At 45.4% G+C, this 16,840-nt stretch overlaps 1 protein-coding gene across 8 annotated transcripts; it reads left to right on the forward strand.

Moving 5' to 3' along the window:
* The first annotated feature begins 554 nt into the window (after window positions 1-554).
* LOC131110205 (catenin delta-1-like) lies at window positions 555-16,491 on the forward strand. Of its 8 annotated transcripts, XM_058063053.2 has the most exons (24): window positions 576-650; window positions 726-792; window positions 1,452-1,535; window positions 6,296-6,425; window positions 6,917-7,080; window positions 8,303-8,371; window positions 8,466-8,585; window positions 8,731-8,993; window positions 9,750-10,031; window positions 10,124-10,361; window positions 10,441-10,663; window positions 11,198-11,390; window positions 11,484-11,601; window positions 11,691-11,847; window positions 11,977-11,994; window positions 12,249-12,317; window positions 12,386-12,513; window positions 13,180-13,330; window positions 13,401-13,587; window positions 13,661-13,863; window positions 13,933-13,974; window positions 14,044-14,111; window positions 14,272-14,326; window positions 15,176-16,491. In XM_058063053.2, the coding sequence occupies exons 5-24, from the start codon at window positions 6,922-6,924 to the stop codon at window positions 15,226-15,228; spliced, it is 2,796 nt and encodes a 931-aa protein (XP_057919036.2). In that variant the 5' UTR covers window positions 576-650; window positions 726-792; window positions 1,452-1,535; window positions 6,296-6,425; window positions 6,917-6,921; the 3' UTR covers window positions 15,229-16,491. The 8 variants fall into 8 exon arrangements, 7 of the variants coding, with proteins under 7 accessions (XP_057919038.2, XP_057919037.2, XP_057919039.2 ...); XR_013625252.1 differs by having other exon boundaries at window positions 556-792; window positions 14,272-14,414; XM_058063056.2 differs by having other exon boundaries at window positions 556-792; window positions 14,272-14,372.
* The last annotated feature ends 349 nt before the right edge of the window (window positions 16,492-16,840 follow it).

Consider the following 16,840-nt stretch of genomic DNA (forward strand, 5'->3'; position numbering starts at 1 on the left):
ATACATAGAACTTTTCTTTTACTGTTTAAATGCCAGTATGTTTAGAGAAGTCAGTGTGAAAATATATTCACATTATTTAGAATAGCATCACCATAACATACTGGAACACAAATGTAGCTGCATCCTTTACACGCGAAAGTAAAGCGCCAAAAATGAGCCTCCTTTTGTGGAGTGTTGTAATTTTAGGCTAATTTAAGAAACAAATGACATTTTTACATTGTTATTAAAATACATATCCTCTGGCAAAATGTCACCTAGTTCATTAAACACAGGCAAAATGCCCCCAGGCTCTTTTAGCATGTTTTTACTAGCCAGACTGCAGTGAATGAAGGGCCTGGTAGTGGGTGATACAAGAGTTGTGTCAAGTTTTTTTTTTCTCGCGTGGCTGTGGAATGTTGCTGCGTGTATTTCCAGGCATCCTCCCAGGCTATTGTTCTTGGGCAATCAATGAAATGACATCAGTGTGAGTTCATGTGGGAGGAGAGAGGAAGAGAGAGGCGGTGACTTTATTCTGCTTTACAAGCGTTTAAATCCCTAAATTCTTCATTCGTGTAGTAGCAGGAGCTTCCGGCGGTCGTCGTTGTTGTTGTCACTTGTGGCTTCTTGACAGAAAACGCGCAAGGGGAATTTTGCTGTGCGCGTTTTTAACGGTAAACTTAGCTCCGCCCCTCTCTTTGATAGAAAACGGTGATGTCGCTTGGTTGTTAACGAGCTTGACCCACAAGACAGGGAAGGAGGCGGAAACACATCAAATTAACGGAATATTCCGGAAAGGGAGATTCCTACTTGAAGGTAAGCGTGTGTTTAAACCGGGCTAAAATGTTCCCATAACGGCGTCTTAATAATACAAATGGTGGGTGCATTGCAGCGTTGCTAAAAGGAGTGGTCACATCCACCGACAGACCCCCGACACGACTCACGAAAGCTAGCATACAAAGTACAGCCGTTTATTATTTTATTTCCCACTTTAGCACGAAGATAAAACACACACAAATCGTATTAGTCAAAACAGTATTTACAAAAATAACAGAAAACTACCACCAAGACCGCTAAACCCGAGCACGGCTAATCTGTGTGGTGCTATGCTAAGGCTAGCTTGCGGTCCGTCGCCTAGCTATATATACTGTATGTGGGTTATTGTGATGCTAACATAGCAGGACAGCCAAACCAGGTCACGCTGGTGCTGGCCGAGCATTCGAGTCAAGTCAGCCTGATTTGATGTCCAACATTGTCATTTATCTCGGTGAGAACTTGGAACCACACCGTGCATCGCGGTGCTCTTTTGTTCGTGAGCGTCATTTAAAAAATAAAAAAACAAAAACAAGTGTCTCTGGGTTAGAGTTGTATTTAGAAAGCAGCCCTACTATTGGTACGCGGACCTCAAAGGTTCCGCATGTGATCGCTTTCATTCCGTAAGACTGCGTTGACTTATATGTGTGTGTATATTACAGCTCAGCCGGAAGAGGACTATCAACCAGGATTGAAGCCCCTCTAAGGCAGTCGTTGCTGAAGTGGACCCCCGATTGCACTGTCAGGTAACCGGAAGCCTCCCCTTCTTATTAACGTTTATTTGAGATGGTGGTCTCTTGCAGGTTGTGAACCTGTCGGGTGGGTCCTGTGCTAACTTGTTTTGGTAGCAATACATGGGTGGGGATTACTGCCAGCCGGAGTGGAGCACAGCATGATCCACTACTCCTTTTACAAGCATGCATTTCTTTTTATTGGGATTGGATTGCACCCAAAGTGATGAAATAATATAACGGGCTGTCCACCGTTTGTCTTTATTCGGATCTCAGGTGCGGTGGAGCCTATGACAGCGTAGATAGACCCCAAACATTCACAGCTATGAACAATTTGGTATGGAATTAGACCATCATGCATGATTTTGGGATATGGGAGGCTGGAGCACATAGAGGAAAAAAAACTACGCAAGCGCAAGGACATGCAAACTCCACATGGTGATTAGAAACTTGAAACAAAGAAGCAAATCAGCATTTATTTATGTGAGACCACTAAGGGGAAATATAATATTTTCCTGGCTTCCCTGCAACTTTTATACTATTGGTCTGAAAGGTGAAAGAAGTCAAATCACATGTTCACGTGTTTTTGTTGAGTGTTTTCCATGGCGTTTTCCTTCATAGAAGATAGAAGTATTTGGTAGTAGGTTCATTCAAAGTGGTCCAGTACATTACAGCCTTACAGCGTGATAAGGAGAAGTCAAATAGCGGCTCAGTTTTCAGATAAAATAAAATGGCTAAAGTGCTTAAAAAAAAATGGGATTTTGACATTAATTGCTTTCATTTTCATTAGTAACCTTTTTTCTTTTGCCAACCTTTCTGCCATTTTCAAATTCTTCTTAAATAGTCACCATGGTACTACTACCTGTTAATTATCCCTCTTTATTCTACCAAAGGCGTGACATTTAGCTGTCCTGATTGTTGATGCTTGCTCCCGCCGCCGCCGCTGCCTACAATTGTCTGCTCTCCTGAGGTGTCCAGGTTAATCCAAAGGGAGGGGGCTAATGTCTGTGCGTGCACATGTATGTTTGCGTGGAACTAACTGGATTAGGGGGCTGTGACATTCAATCCCATTACACGCCACGCTCATCTTCAACCAGTGCTGGTGGCATCACGCCGACATCTTTGCAAAAGATGACACTGTATGTTATTTTTCCCCCCATTTTTTTCATTTATCGCACTGTGAAAAGGCTGCCTTGTTGCTCAAGTGGGTGTGTGGTCATCGATGTCGTCTGGCAGGACATACTGAGTCATGCTGAGTGATGGCTCACAATCAGGTTAAACTGTGAGCCTCGTGCTGGCGTCAGATGTTTGCAAAGTTTGCATAGGCGTTTGACCTTTCCTCATTTCCTCATTTTCAAGGTGCCCGAAAGTGTCATGCATATTTTTGTGAATGGAGAGAGCAGTACATGTTCCACATTTTGTCCTGACATGCTGAGCGATTGTGTTTGTATTTCTTTCCGTCAAACCGTGGTGAGACCAGGCGTGTTGTTTGGTGTAGCGACGGTGCCACTGAGGAAAAGACGGGAAGCAGAACTGGAGGTAGCAGAGATCCGGATACTGAGGTTCACATTGGGAGTGACCAGGATGGATAGGATCAGGAACGAATCCATCAGAGGGACTTTACATTTTGACATGAGGGTAGTTGGTGTGAGAGAGACAGGGTTGGATGGAGGCGGTTGATTTGCTGTGGAAACCCCTGAAGGGAAAAGCCCACAGAGAAAGAAGAAGATCTGGCCAAGCACAAACGTGCTCATGTCACCATTTTATTTTTGCCATGAAAAATAACTTTTTGAGCACATATTTCCTGTATTACACGTGTGCTTGAATGTTGAAATATTGACCCTTTTAGTGTAAATATTCAATATTTCACATCTGACATTGATTGTATGAAAGCGGAACAGATAGTAATAGGAGAACAATATCGGGAAAGTGGAAGTCTTTTCTGGTCACATGATCTCCAGATGAGCGCTATTTAGGTGTGCATGCTATACGTGGTTCATGCCTATTTGCACACAGCAAAAAATGGATTGTTTGCTAACCGAGGTAGCTCCCACATCCCTCACACTCCAATTCGAATTCATAACATCCTGTTTGTCAGGAAGCGGGTTGAAGGGGAAAGGGGCGGGCGTGTGACGGCGGTACAGCGGCAATTGTTTTCATTGTTCGGCGATAGTCGCCACCGACCTCCCAAGGCCAAAAAACTAACAGCTGCAAACGGGGAGGCAGAAATCGGAGTCTCGCAAAACATGGACGCGGCTCGCCGCACGCTTGACTCTTGTGCAAGTCTCACTCTCGCCATAGTTCACGCTTGGGGCTGCACAAGCTTCTCATTGTTCCAGCGACCTCCTCTTTTAGATGGACAGCTGCGTACTCCCTGTACTCACACACACACATACACACACTCGACAACAACCACCCTTAGTGTGCTAGCCAGGACATACTTATCGCTGTTTAGAATTCGTCTGGTATGACTGACAGCGATGCTCATTAGTGAAAAAGATAGTGTGCTAATGACGATTTTCCACTCTGGCTTGAGTTGAGATATGGAAGGAGCCACTGCAGCATGAATGTTTGCCGAACGCTGGCCACACTAAGGTCATCTGCGGGTGCATGAATGGGTGGGCTGTTGTGCCTAATTGATAGAAGACAATGTTAGGAATGCTGGATTATCTTTTATCTTTCATTTACCTCAACTTCACTTATCTTTGCACCTCCCCTCATAGTTTGTCCTGGCCTTGTCTCTTTCTCTTTCTCTTTCTCATCTCTTGCTGCTGGTTTGATTTGTTTGCAGCGCCTTACTGCCTGCCTGCCTGCCTGTCTGTCTGCAGGGTACAAAAGCAGCCCAGTCCTGGCTGTGACCATATATGGGCATGCGTGGCACTGGAGACCATTTATTCTACTCAGGTGGAGGTCAAAGCTCCAGGGCTTTGTATGTGACGTAGTCTTTTGATCACCTCCCACCTCACACGCCAGTAGTGGTTTTTGGTTCTGAAATGACCTCGTAGCTTTTAAAGCCACTCCTTGTTTTCTCATCAGGCCATCCCACCTCCCTTTCTTCCAGCACGGAGCACACCCGAAGCACGGATGTCTCAGTGCCTTGAGTCATTCATTGAGTAGACATATAGAGGAAGAGACGCTCTGCTGTGTCTGGCTTAACAGATAAACAGCTATTTGCTAATCATTTCTCACATAGTCATGTGGTCTTGCGCTAGTGAAGCTAACTTTGTCACCATCTCTTCCCGCCTAAATGGACAGTCTGCAACAGTTGCACGGCAGCCTGGAGGCCGCGTACATTTGACCATGTCAGAAACAGAAAAATGTCTTGAAAGAAAAGCCTCTTTTCTCACAGACAAGCTGGAGACTATGACCTCCAGTAGCTAGATACGCCCACCAACTTGACACTTGTGTAAAAAAGCAGGCTTCGCCACACTTCTTAAAGTAGCTAAAGGGCTAACACAGTTAAAATGCAATGTAGCTCGCATAGCTAACGTGTGTGTTCTCCCACGCTCCTTAATGTTACATTGTTATCATCTGATAACAATGTGCCGGTATGACAAAGTCACTTTCATTTTTACTGTATTGTTTTTACAGCTCTAAAATGCGTTGTTTTGAAATATCTTTATTGAAAAGAACAATGATGGAAATAAACCATACATGTTTAAAATAACTGCATAACAGCAAAAAATCTGAATTCTATTAAATAAATAAAATCCAATTATTAATGCAGCTTAGTGTGGCTTATCCTGCAACTCAAGATCAATGGTTAAAAAAACCACAGTTAAAAAAAAAAACAAAAACTAAGCCATATGCAATCACTAAGTGGCTGAAGAAGATCACAACATAAGAAGAAACCTATGTTATTTGTCATCATAATGTCGTACATGATGATTGTCTGGTCTTGCCAAATTTCACTTCCGTTCCCGGGTCATGTGATTGTTGTGGTCACTTGTTATTCAGTGGAGACTAAACTGTTCATTTCGCTTATCCTGGACCCCTGTCTTGTCCGTCAGACCTCCACATTTGGTGACCCACGATGTGCGTACTAGGTCCATCACAGTATGTGACATTCGTGCTCTCACACCGCAGGAATGGTATGATGGAAAACTGTTGTGGTTTTGAAACTGACTTTTTCATCCGGTGGTTTACCTTGAAACCAAAAACCAGCTCATGCATCCTGTCTGTCACTCTCCTAATACACGATTGTTTGACCTCCTGAGACTAATTTCAAATTGTGTTACAAGGAACCATTACTACTCAGTGTTGCATTTGAACCTTTTTACCCTCCACCTGCACTCAGTAGACACCTGCTGCACGGAATGTAAGTTGAAGCCCGAGTTTGTTGCCCAAATTGTTGCCGCTTTACAGTACCCGTGTGTCTGTGTGCACGCTGGCTAGACAGAGACCCATTGAAAAGGCTGAACCCCCACCCTCCTTCTTTTCTTGCTACCTTGTCAAACCGGTCATGCAGGTGTTTGCTGAGCTACGGGCTGCGTCTATTCACCCGGTGAAGGCCAGCTGACCAAGCTCCTGAGGGTGTATCCAAATGCTGATAACAGGATCTGAGCCTCCACTTGTTGGGCTGTTATAACAAAGTGTCTGTCTTTGAGAGCTCAGTCAAGATAACAACAATTGTTGAACACTAGGCTGGTCTCCTCGAGAGCCAACGCACCCCCCGCTGACACACTAGACCGGCGTTAATACTATGTTGCTGTTTTTTTTAGACAGCCGATCCTTCGCTCAAACCCTTGTTTGTTTTTCTCTCTCTCTGTGAGCAGTTCTTCTCGCCTTCTCCATCCTCCTGTTTCTGGGCTCGGTGCTTCATTCACCTTCTACCAATGAACAACTAGAGCTTGACCTTTGACCTTGGCGTGATATCGCACCTCTTCTGTCAAACCACGCCCACAGGTGTGTATTCCTGTATCGGTCCCATCGTCGAGGCTGCAATATCGGTATCAAAAGTGATAATTGCTGCAATGGGCGACTCCTCGAAATTGGCGACTCCTGGGTTGTTATGCCATTCAGCCATTGCGCCCCAATATGGCACATTGCATAAATACGCAGCTTAATCTCCAGTTTTTGTACGTTGAAATGGTGTTTAAAGTTGCAACAATAGCATGTTGGCTCCAAACAATGTTGTTTGATGTCATGTCAGAGCCCCCCCCCCATGCATGTGTTCTGTGGCAAGAGAAGGGTGTCTATAAATACTAATTGACTTATGTTTGTATGCATTTTCATTATACTTTTTAAGTTTTCCTCTGTTTTTTTTTTATTTCTATTTATTCCCAAATGGTAAGGCAGAAACACGTCTTACAGAATTTTGGAAACTTAAAATCTGGATCCTTCAGATTTCATGTGTGACGTTTAACGCCCCTTCCCCCCCCCCGGGGGCCGTGTAGTGTGTATGGAGCAGTGTGAGAGCGCAGCAGCTCTGCTGGAGTCGGTCAGGGAGCAGGAGATGCAGTTTGAACAGCTGACTCGGGCGTTGGAAGAGGAGAGGAGGAGAGTGGGCCTCCCCGCCACCAGCCCTTCAGCGCTGGGTCGCCCCCTCCCTCACACACAGGTAACAGCAGCAAAGTAATAATAAGAGTCCAGAGCTTCCTGTCGACTCTTTGCCTCCACATGACATGGATGATGCCCTCATTCAAATATCTGGATCATCGCCTTTCAGTCATCATAAACCTGCTCCCATCTCCGCCCTGCCTCCTCTCCACCAGCGCTACGTGTGTGTTTGTCAGTCCGCATTTACGCTGCATCTCATTGCATGTCCATCAGCCTGAAAGGTACCGCCCATCTAATGTTAACATGCCTGAGGTTGTCGCAATCATCATCATCAACATCGCATGCTTTTAGCATGTCTTCGCTGCCACTCACCGGATGCATACCCTGTCAACCCGTGATATGGAATCTTAGTTATTTCCCTTCCTGTTCTAGCATGCCTTGGAATGCAGCCATGTGTCATGGCTGTCGCCGGCGTTTTGTCTTTAATGCAACCGGTGCGACACCTAGTCAGTATTTCATTCACGTCCACGTCTGGGGGGCTAAAACTAAATGCGCTTAGCTATGAGAAGATAACATGGACATCTTGGTTTGTTGACGTAGTATAGTAGTCTGCCAGTAGCCCCTTGATTATCACTGAGTGAGCTTTTGTTTTGGTGATCTTGTGTCTTTGTCCCTTTGGGTCAGCCTGTATCGCTTTAGACAGTTAAGGCGTCTCTTTTACATTCCATCTGTAAATATTTTGCTTCCTTTTTAAGCTCACTTGACGCTCATTAGACTGTTTTGACTGAGAAACCACGAACAGGCTTGATTAGTGTTGCTCAAGTGTATTTTATTTCCACAGAGAATAACAGTCATGCTTCCGAGTTGCCGAAGTTATGGAAGGATTAACTTGGAGGGAAATCTGTCCTCTACTTCCCATTTTTAAAGAAAAAATACCCCCTTGCTATTATTAAAGTGCAGCTGTTTCCACAGAAGAGGCTTGCAATTGCTGCAACTGTGTGCTTGTACAGTAAGTGAGGCTGTTGTGTTACTCAGGTTTGGTAAAGTCCATACAGGATGACAGACATTGATTATGTAACCGATTTAAGGGAGGCGGAGGAGGAGAAGGAGGAGGAAATGGGGTGTAAGGATGCACGGCTGCATTCCAGAATGTCCTCCCAAATGTCTTGTCGTGATTCGCAGGCCATAAACGCACAGGCATGGCTGAAGGAGCTTATTATTGTTGATGTTTTTATAGGAGCCGTAACTTCCCATTTAATGCTGCTCTTGGTGTCACATTCCAGAACGGCCGTTTAGGGGATGCAGACATAGAACGACTGAAATTGACAGACTCCTACATAAACGGCACACAGGTACATGTTTTTAAAGAGTAACCTGACTGCATGTTTATCATTTAGCGAGTGAATACGTATTCACATGTGCACGTGGGGGGGGTGTCTGCTCCAGTACAGGATGGTGGACCCGGCACACAGCACTCTCGATGAGAGCTACACACCAGAGGACGATTCTCATGAAGCACACTCTGTGTTCTCCGAAGAAGGAACCACACGGCGGCCAGACAATGGGGTGGGTCATGTGTGCCATTCTCAAGATATAAATAAAGATAATGTAACCGGGGGAAGACGGTTAATTCAAATGCTGCGGTGCGGATGCATACATATTCAAATTAAACCCGGACCGCTTAAGTATTGTCTAAATCTCTTTTTCACAGCTGAAGAAACCGATGTCACGCACGGTCCTGCCAACAGACACCATGTCCATCGACGGCGGCATGTCGATGTCCGGTATGGGTGGCTACAGCGCCACACTGGACCGTCCATACAGGCACATGGGAGGAGGAGACTACCCCACTGCTACGGTGCCCAGAAACTACCACTACGGTCCTGTAGGGGGCTACGATGACTACAGGGGAGGACCCCCATCGGAAGCATACACAAGCCTGAGCCGGGGATCACACATGGATGATCGTTACAGGTATGAAAAATGACAAGAGACATTTTTTTTTAAACCTACTCTGCCAGCTTCATTTATGCCAAAGGGGACATCTTGTTTCATTTTTTTTTTATTTTTTACTTCTTACTGTGAGGGATGACGAAAGTGGATGACAAACAAACCCACCACAAAATATGCCCCATAAAATCAGTTTTATTAGGTATTATTATTATTATTATTAAGCAGAGGCTCACTGTGCCACGCTTTGAAGACGTCTGCTCTAGAATGCTTTCTTGATTATGCCCCAGCCTCTCCATAACCAGTCAAAATAATCACATGTTTTTAAGCCGTGTGGGAAATGGTATTGTTCCTCTTTCAATGCCGTGACGTCACCATGACGCATGTGATTGTAAGCTCATTGCTGCTCATCCCTGGTTCACACCAAAGCATGCTTTGACATGCACTGTGATGAAATGTGGGCCAAATCCTCATTTCCACACTTTTTTTCTTCTTTTTACGTCATGGAAACTTCACTCTTCTTACGAGGAAATTAGAATTTTGTATTCATGTAGTCAGAAATGCTTGGAATATCTAGTTGCATCATCATATAAGATGATAATAAAATTGAGAAGAACAGCACACAGTACAGTTTTCGGTGAAAATGAAAACAAATACATTTAAAGAAAAACGGTGAAGTGCATGATTGACACATAATTTTGCGGGCCACATAAGGACCAAATGGGATCTTCCATCATTGTATTTAGAATGTCAACGCTGCCATATTGTGCCTTTCCACAGGCCAGTTGATGGCTACAGAACCCTGGATTCTGGTTACCGGGCTCCAAGCCGCCAGCAGATGGACCCCTACGCAGCACAGCCCCAGGTGGGCAGGGGAATGAGGGCCATGGGCTCTGCAATGGACATGCGATACGCTCACGGTCATTACGGTCTGGAAGACGACCAGCGCAGCATGGGATACGACGACTACGGCATGGGGCCTCCACCCATGCACCCCGGCGGTTATGGCACCATGCCGCGCCTGGGACCCGGCCCTGGTGGTATGGACAGGCGAAGACTCAGGTAAAGCCCTGAAGGCCATGCGGCACAGACATGTGTACGTGCTATATTTGCATACCGAACACAAGGTATTGATGTCCCGGTACCCCACACAGGAGCTGCGAAGATACTTTAGATGGTGACATGGGAGGAGTGGATCCATATGCCTGGGTTCCCATGACCATGGAGCGGGGAAGCATGGCCTCATTAGACAGCACACTGAGGAAAGGTCCTCCTGCCTCATGGAGACAACCAGAGCTGCCAGAGGTGATCGCCATGTTGAACTACCGCTTGGACCCCGTCAAAACCAACGCAGCCGCCTTCCTGCAGCATCTCACGTTCAAAAATGACAAGGTGAAACGGTCGTCATCTTTCATTCATGTTCATTCTTCTTCTTCAAGCGCTAATGTAATGTAATGTGCCTTCCATGCAGGTTAAATCAGACGTGCGGCGTCTGAAAGGTATACCAGCCTTAGTGTCACTGCTGGATCACCCCAGCAAAGACGTGCACCACTCGGCCTGCGGGGCGCTGAAGAACATCTCATATGGACGGGACCCGGATAACAAGATTGCCATCAAAAACTGCGATGGTGTGCCGGCTCTCATTCGATTGCTGAGGAAGACCCACGACCAGGACCTTACTGACACCATCACTGGTACTTGTCACAGTGTTTCTTTCATGTAATACAACGTCTACACTTTATATGTATTATTGTCATGCATGTTAAGCAGTAGTATTACTTGGTGCTGTTGAACCAGAAGATTATTTCATGTATTAATTGTTGTATAATCCTAATAGTTAACATCCTTTGTTAGGAATTACGTGATACACATGTGTACTCCTTTTACTATTTCTCAAACATTTGCTGTTTTTTTTATGTTGTCATCAAGTTGCTGTGTATTTCCCCACAAGTGTGGTATTTCCCTACATTTAGTATCATCCTTTCCAGATGAATGACTCATGGTGATGGAAAGGGGAAGTGTGTTCAGCACTTGAGTTGAAGTGCAAGAGACAAAGGCAAAATCTTACTCACAGGTCCTTTTTTCTGACCCCAAAAGGGCCCGGTCTGCAAAATCCTAGTCATAAAGGAGCACAATTTCCTGTACGGGGCTGATCCTTTATGCTGCTGCATGGGCTGTTACACAGTACAGGAATATCCAGTAATATTAGAATATTGATGTCATTCCAGGCACACTGTGGAACCTGTCATCCCACGATTCAGTAAAGATGGAGATTGTGGACCACGCCCTTCATGCTCTGGCAGATGAGGTGATAGTGCCTCACTCGGGTTGGGAGCGCGGGAGCAACGGGGGAGAAGAAAGCTGCAAGCCACGCCATCTGGAGTGGGAAACCGCCTTGACCAACACTGCTGGCTGCCTGAGGTATGAACACGACGGGCGGAGAAAAGTCCGGGGCGAGGGCCATTTTTAGACAAGCGTGTAATTAAATGTTCAAATTTATCCTGTCTGCGACAGGAATGTGAGTTCAGAGCGCAGCGAGGCCCGGCGAAAGCTGAGAGAGTGCACGGGATTGGTGGACTCTCTGATGTACATTGTTCAGTCACAGATCAACCGCAAAGATGTGGATAATAAGGTAACTCCTCCTCCTTAAGCGCTTTTGGTTCTTCTCAGTTGTCCTGCAGGACGCAACCTTGGTATTCAATTGATTTGTCCTTGCTGCAGTTGGTGGAGAACTGCATGTGCCTCCTAAGAAATCTGTCCTATCAAGTCCACCGCGAGGTCCCAAGCTGTGATCGCTATGCAGAGACCGCACCCATCAACCAGGGACCTGCACCCGGATCTAACAAGGGGGGCTGCTTTGGCTCTCGAAAGGGCAAAGGTCAGTACTTGGCGACCTGGCGGTCAATTGACAAGGTGTCTGGGCTTGTTGGTGGCAGTTTTTCACTCTCCTGCTTTCTTTCTTTCTCTCCCTCTTTTGCTCTCCGTGTTTTCTTCCTGTCCTTTTTAGACGAGTGGTTTTCAAAAGGTAAGATTTTCCTGCGTTTGTGTGGTCATTGTCCCATCTGTCGTCGCTAACACAGAATGTTACACACTGGAGAAATAGGGACTGAATTCACAGCAGTCACGTGACACTAAGGCATGGTGCTACACGAGCATGCCCAGTCTGCTTGCTCCAATGGATGCATGGTTGCATTTGACACATAGAACACGGAGAACCATCTGGGTTCTGGAATCATTGTTCCTCCGCGCTGTCACGTCTTCCCCTCTTTGTTCCTGCAGGAAAGAAAGATGGAGATGATGGAAGTGCAGACCAAGTTGACATTCCAAAGAGGACGACGCCTGCCAAAGGTCTGACTGTACACACCTAACTATCGATAATACTGATACATTTTTCTAAAACCAAAGTTCTGTTTCAGGGTATGAGCTGCTCTTCCAACCAGAAGTTGTTCGAGTTTACACATCGCTGCTCAGAGAGAGCAAGAACCCCTCGGTGCTGGAAGCTGCTGCCGGGGCCATCCAGAACCTGTGTGCAGGCCGATGGACTGTGAGTACTTTTATATTTACTATTACAGTACACCCTGTTTATTATTTGTGCCTCTAGTCTTTATTGTGTGTCCTATTTCTTGAGCTGTCAATATGCGAGGTACAATCAGAGGAAAAAGCCACTGAAGACAGGTTACCTTGTAGAGGATCGGGATGGATGGCGGACAGGAAGTGGTTTGTTGCAGGCTATGACCACAACAATAACCTATGTTATTATGGTTATTACTATTATTGTGCCTGTTGCTGACATAATGTAAACCTACAATAAATGTGGTGGTTCCAGTCTGGTGCTTTGATGGTGGTCTCAGCAACCACTACTGACACCTAGTGACCAATGTGGAGTACTACATCCACAAGTTGGTGGTTTTCATGCTTATGCTGCACTTTTTTATTGTATTTTAGTCGTTTTTGTGTTTAGAAATGCTCAATGTGAGCAAGAAATATGTACAGTTTGCTCAAATATGCATATATAGAATAAGCCATAGTTCATCTGTTAATGTTGGGAAAAACTGCAACGGCGTGAGGTCGCAATATTTATACCACAATGTAGCGAGGGACGACTGTTATCGTGTGATTGTTTATTCACTCATTCTGCTAAACAATATTTGCTGTAAAAAAAAAAACGAAAAAAAAACATGAACTCACACCTCCCCTGTCTTGTCTTTAGTTTGGGCGCTACATCCGTGCCACGGTGCGTCTGGAGAAGGGTCTTCCCATGATGGCTGAGCTGCTGGCTCACGGCAATGATCGCGTGGTCCGGGCAATGTCTGGAGCCTTGAGAAACCTGGCCATTGACAACCGGAACTGTGAACTTCTCGGTGAGATTGAATGTCATCCATCTGTGTCTGAGAGTCGTCCTTCTGAGGCCAAGCTGTGTTTGCTGTGCAGGTTTGCATGCCGTGCCCCACCTCGTTGCCAATCTCCCGGGGGGCCAGTCTGGGCGTGCTCTGTCAGAGGAGACGGTGGTGTCTGTACTGAGCACGCTGGCTGAGGTGCTGGGCAGCAGTCTGGAGGCGGCCAAGACTCTCAGGGCCTCGCAGGGCATCGAGAGGCTCGTGCTTATTAACAAAGATGGGTACGTAAGAAGCGTGTTTGTGGTTTTTTTTTTTAAGGAGCGGCTGACATTTGTACCGCTTCCTGCCATACAGCAAGCGCTCTGATCGTGAGGTTCGAGCGGCAGGCCAGGTGCTGCAGCTGGTCTGGGCCCACAAGGAGCTGCGTCGTCCTCTGGAGAAGGACGGTTGGAAGAAGTCGGACTTCCAAGTCAACCTAAACTCCAACACTGCCAATGGCCCAAGCACCCGAACTAACGGCACCTATGGAGAGACTACCACACCGCTGCTGGACAGAGGTGTGTGTGTGTGTGTGCGCGTGTGTGTGTGAGAATCCAAAGAGTTGATGTTGTTTTGTCCCACCACAGGGGAGAAGCGAAGCATGATTCCACTAAATGACCTCGGCTCTGGTTAGTACGGCCTGCTTTTAACCAAACACTTAAAGGCGCATTGGTCTCATTCTTGTCTTCTCTCTTCAGAGGCTTACTCGACACTGGACCAGAGGGAGAGGAGACACACTCTAGACGACACAACAGACACTTTACCGGTACTTTTTTCACCCCCCAACACTGACCATCCTCATGCAGGACTGCTCGCCTAATATCACTAAACCCCGCCGCTTTTAGCAACCTCACAATGAACATGTCACTTTTAACACTCACTACCTTTTCCCCTCTTCTCTCTTTTTTGCTCTGGTTGTCTCTCAGAGAGGGGTGTATGGGGGAAGAAAGGGCTCCCTGCCTCTGTTGGACTCCTATGATGGTTAGCCCTCCCCCCTCCTCCCCCCCTCTCTGCATGTAACAGCATGGTATGTCCTACTGACTTCTCGTCCTGCATGGACACTCATCAGGTGTTCCTTTGCTCTCTCACAGCCCTCAAACCTTATTGTAACCATGTAACAGGAGCCTCATGGAGGTGTATGAAAGGGTCTGATGTTACGTACTCTTTGTTCTGCATCGTAGGCATTTTAACCCTGACCTATTGTTGCTACACAAGTCCAAAGTTATAGCTAATGTGTGGGAATCTGCCTAAAACACAAAGATAATTGCTTTCATGGAAAACTAAGGACTGTTTAAAAAATATAATGTATAATAATATAAATGAAATGGAGGATATTAATGTTATAAATTAATTAATTTAAGTGTAGTGGGATGGATAGTAATTGAATATTGCTCTATCACGCTTTTCTATAAATAATAACTAAATGATCACTATTCCGTCGTTGAATACGGCGTACTAGTTTTTTTTTTTAAAAAAAGCATATTTAGCAAATTCTATGTATTCTTGGACTATATTAAATATAAACACTAAATGAGCTATTTGTAGTTGTGAGTCTAGTATTCCACATTGGCCACTAGGTGTCGCCAGAGCAGGCAGTTGTAGGTTTAAATAGCAGCAGCAACATGGGCTACTGTAGGGGTCATAACCCAAGACCGGCCATGATCACTTCCTGATCCTGACCAAGACCTGGCCCCAACAGGAGTTTTATTTAGGTCTTAAATGGCGTATTTGGGCTCACTGTGCCGATGTTTACCGAGGTACCACTCCATGTTGGATTTGAAAGAGGACGTTGAAATGTCACTCATCCATCTTTGTCGTTTGTCACTGCAGAAAAACTGATAGTGTGCATCACCCAGACTGGACCTTCCCTGCCTGGCTACTGAGGGAAGGGGGGTCCACGTGCGCACACTCCTTGCCCTGCCCTTCCTCTTCCTCCCGCCATCTCCCACCGGACCAATGAGACGACTGTTTGGCATCCAAAGAACGCGGTGGTGTTGCAGCTTCAAGAAGATGCAACACCACGTCATTCTTTTTTTTTTTTTTTACAATTTTACCGTAGCAACAGAACTCTACTTTGTATTAAGTTATAAATCTTTAAAGGCAATCACTTTTGTTGACAATCATTTGATTATGGTGTTCTTTTTTGTTTTTTTTGCCCTCTTCTTTGCTATTATCAACATTGTGTTTATTTTATGTTGCTGCCTGCCGAGTGAGGAGCTTCTGCTAGACTTTTCAGTGTAGGCTATATATCTATATATATGTGTGTGTGTGTGTGTGTGAAAATGGGGGTGGGAAAGTGATGACTGCAATAGAGTGGGCTTTTATTTAAATGGTCCCTTCATGGGGCTCGTTGGGAGGGCATGGAGAATGTTGTTTGTATAGGAGTCTTGTGTAGAATTATTTTCTCCGTATTGGGATTGGCACAGATGTACACAAGGAGGAGGAGGAGGAGAGCAGGTGTGTTTTTATTTGTGATGCTGTGTGTGGTGGCGGCGGAGGGGGGAGAAGCACCTATGGACCTTTTTTTTTTTTTTTTTTTTTTTTAAATGAGCTTTTGGGATGCAAGCGCACACCTGAACCAGAAGAACGCGCATTGTTCAGTTTGTGCTCCTGTCTGTCCATCTTGTTCTCCTGATATTTTTGTACGTGTGAAAAAGACTTTATTGAAGAATTCCACATCGAGCGCTCGCTTAGCCGCCTCTCATACTTCCATCGCTTCTTCTCGTATCAGCTATTTAAGATTTGCTTCTGTTTTAAACCACCACCCCCCCTCATACACACACACAAAAAGACTATGCCAGGTGTATTTGCTTAGAGGAGACTCGAGTCTGTACAGTTTTAGAGTAGAAGGCGGACAAGATGCATATTTTTGTCATCCATTTGTTTCCATTTTTTTTCTACCTGCCTTTTCTATGTAGTTGATTTGTAATGTACCTACTTTTTTTGGAGTACCCTGTGTGATGATGATGATGATGATGGCTGAGATGGTTATGCAATTTGTTTTCCAGCTTTCTTTAAATTCTCCCTTCCAGTTGTCCACACACGGTATATTTGTAATGTTGCCTATCCATGTAAAATGACTATGTACCATTCATACCTGCCTTCCTTTGACAAGTTGCTTTTTTAAATAAAGTTATGTAACTGGTTATACTGATGGTTTTATAAATAAAAAATCTTTTCTTAGACAGCATTTGTTCAAGCCTGCTTGTGTGAAAGTATGAATATTTCAGATGACGCTGTTGACAGGTTGTGCTTTATTGTGCTTGTTTTCCAGTCACACTGGTGTGCACCCCTGCAAGATGCGGAAGCTGTGGAACCCCCGTGACGGAACACCCCTGACGGCCAGGAGAGGCCCCACGTTCATCTTTGTGGGGTACGTACTCGCTCACACAAGTCTCACTGAACTACTTGAACCCCCAGAGCCCTTAAGGCCCAAATGGGACAAAACTGTCAACATGGTACAAAATTTCACATAAAGTCGATTCTGCTGTTTGG

The sequence above is a fragment of the Doryrhamphus excisus genome, linkage group LG22 (genome assembly GCF_037039965.1).
Source record: "Doryrhamphus excisus strain RoL-2023G ecotype Guam linkage group LG22, RoL_Dexc_Guam_v1.1, whole genome shotgun sequence".
Lineage (NCBI taxonomy): Eukaryota > Metazoa > Chordata > Actinopteri > Syngnathiformes > Syngnathidae > Doryrhamphus > Doryrhamphus excisus.

Excerpts from the sequence above, each read along its gene's own strand:
- LOC131110205 (XM_058063054.2), top strand. The coding sequence starts at position 6,922 with ATGGAGCAGTGTGAGAGCGCAGCAGCTCTGCTGGAGTCGGTCAGGGAG. Across the intron at positions 10,362-10,440 it reads TCACGTTCAAAAATGACAAG|GTTAAATCAGACGTGCGGCG; the intron begins GTGAAACGGTCG and ends CCTTCCATGCAG. Across the intron at positions 14,112-14,271 it reads ACACAACAGACACTTTACCG|AGAGGGGTGTATGGGGGAAG; the intron begins GTACTTTTTTCA and ends GTTGTCTCTCAG.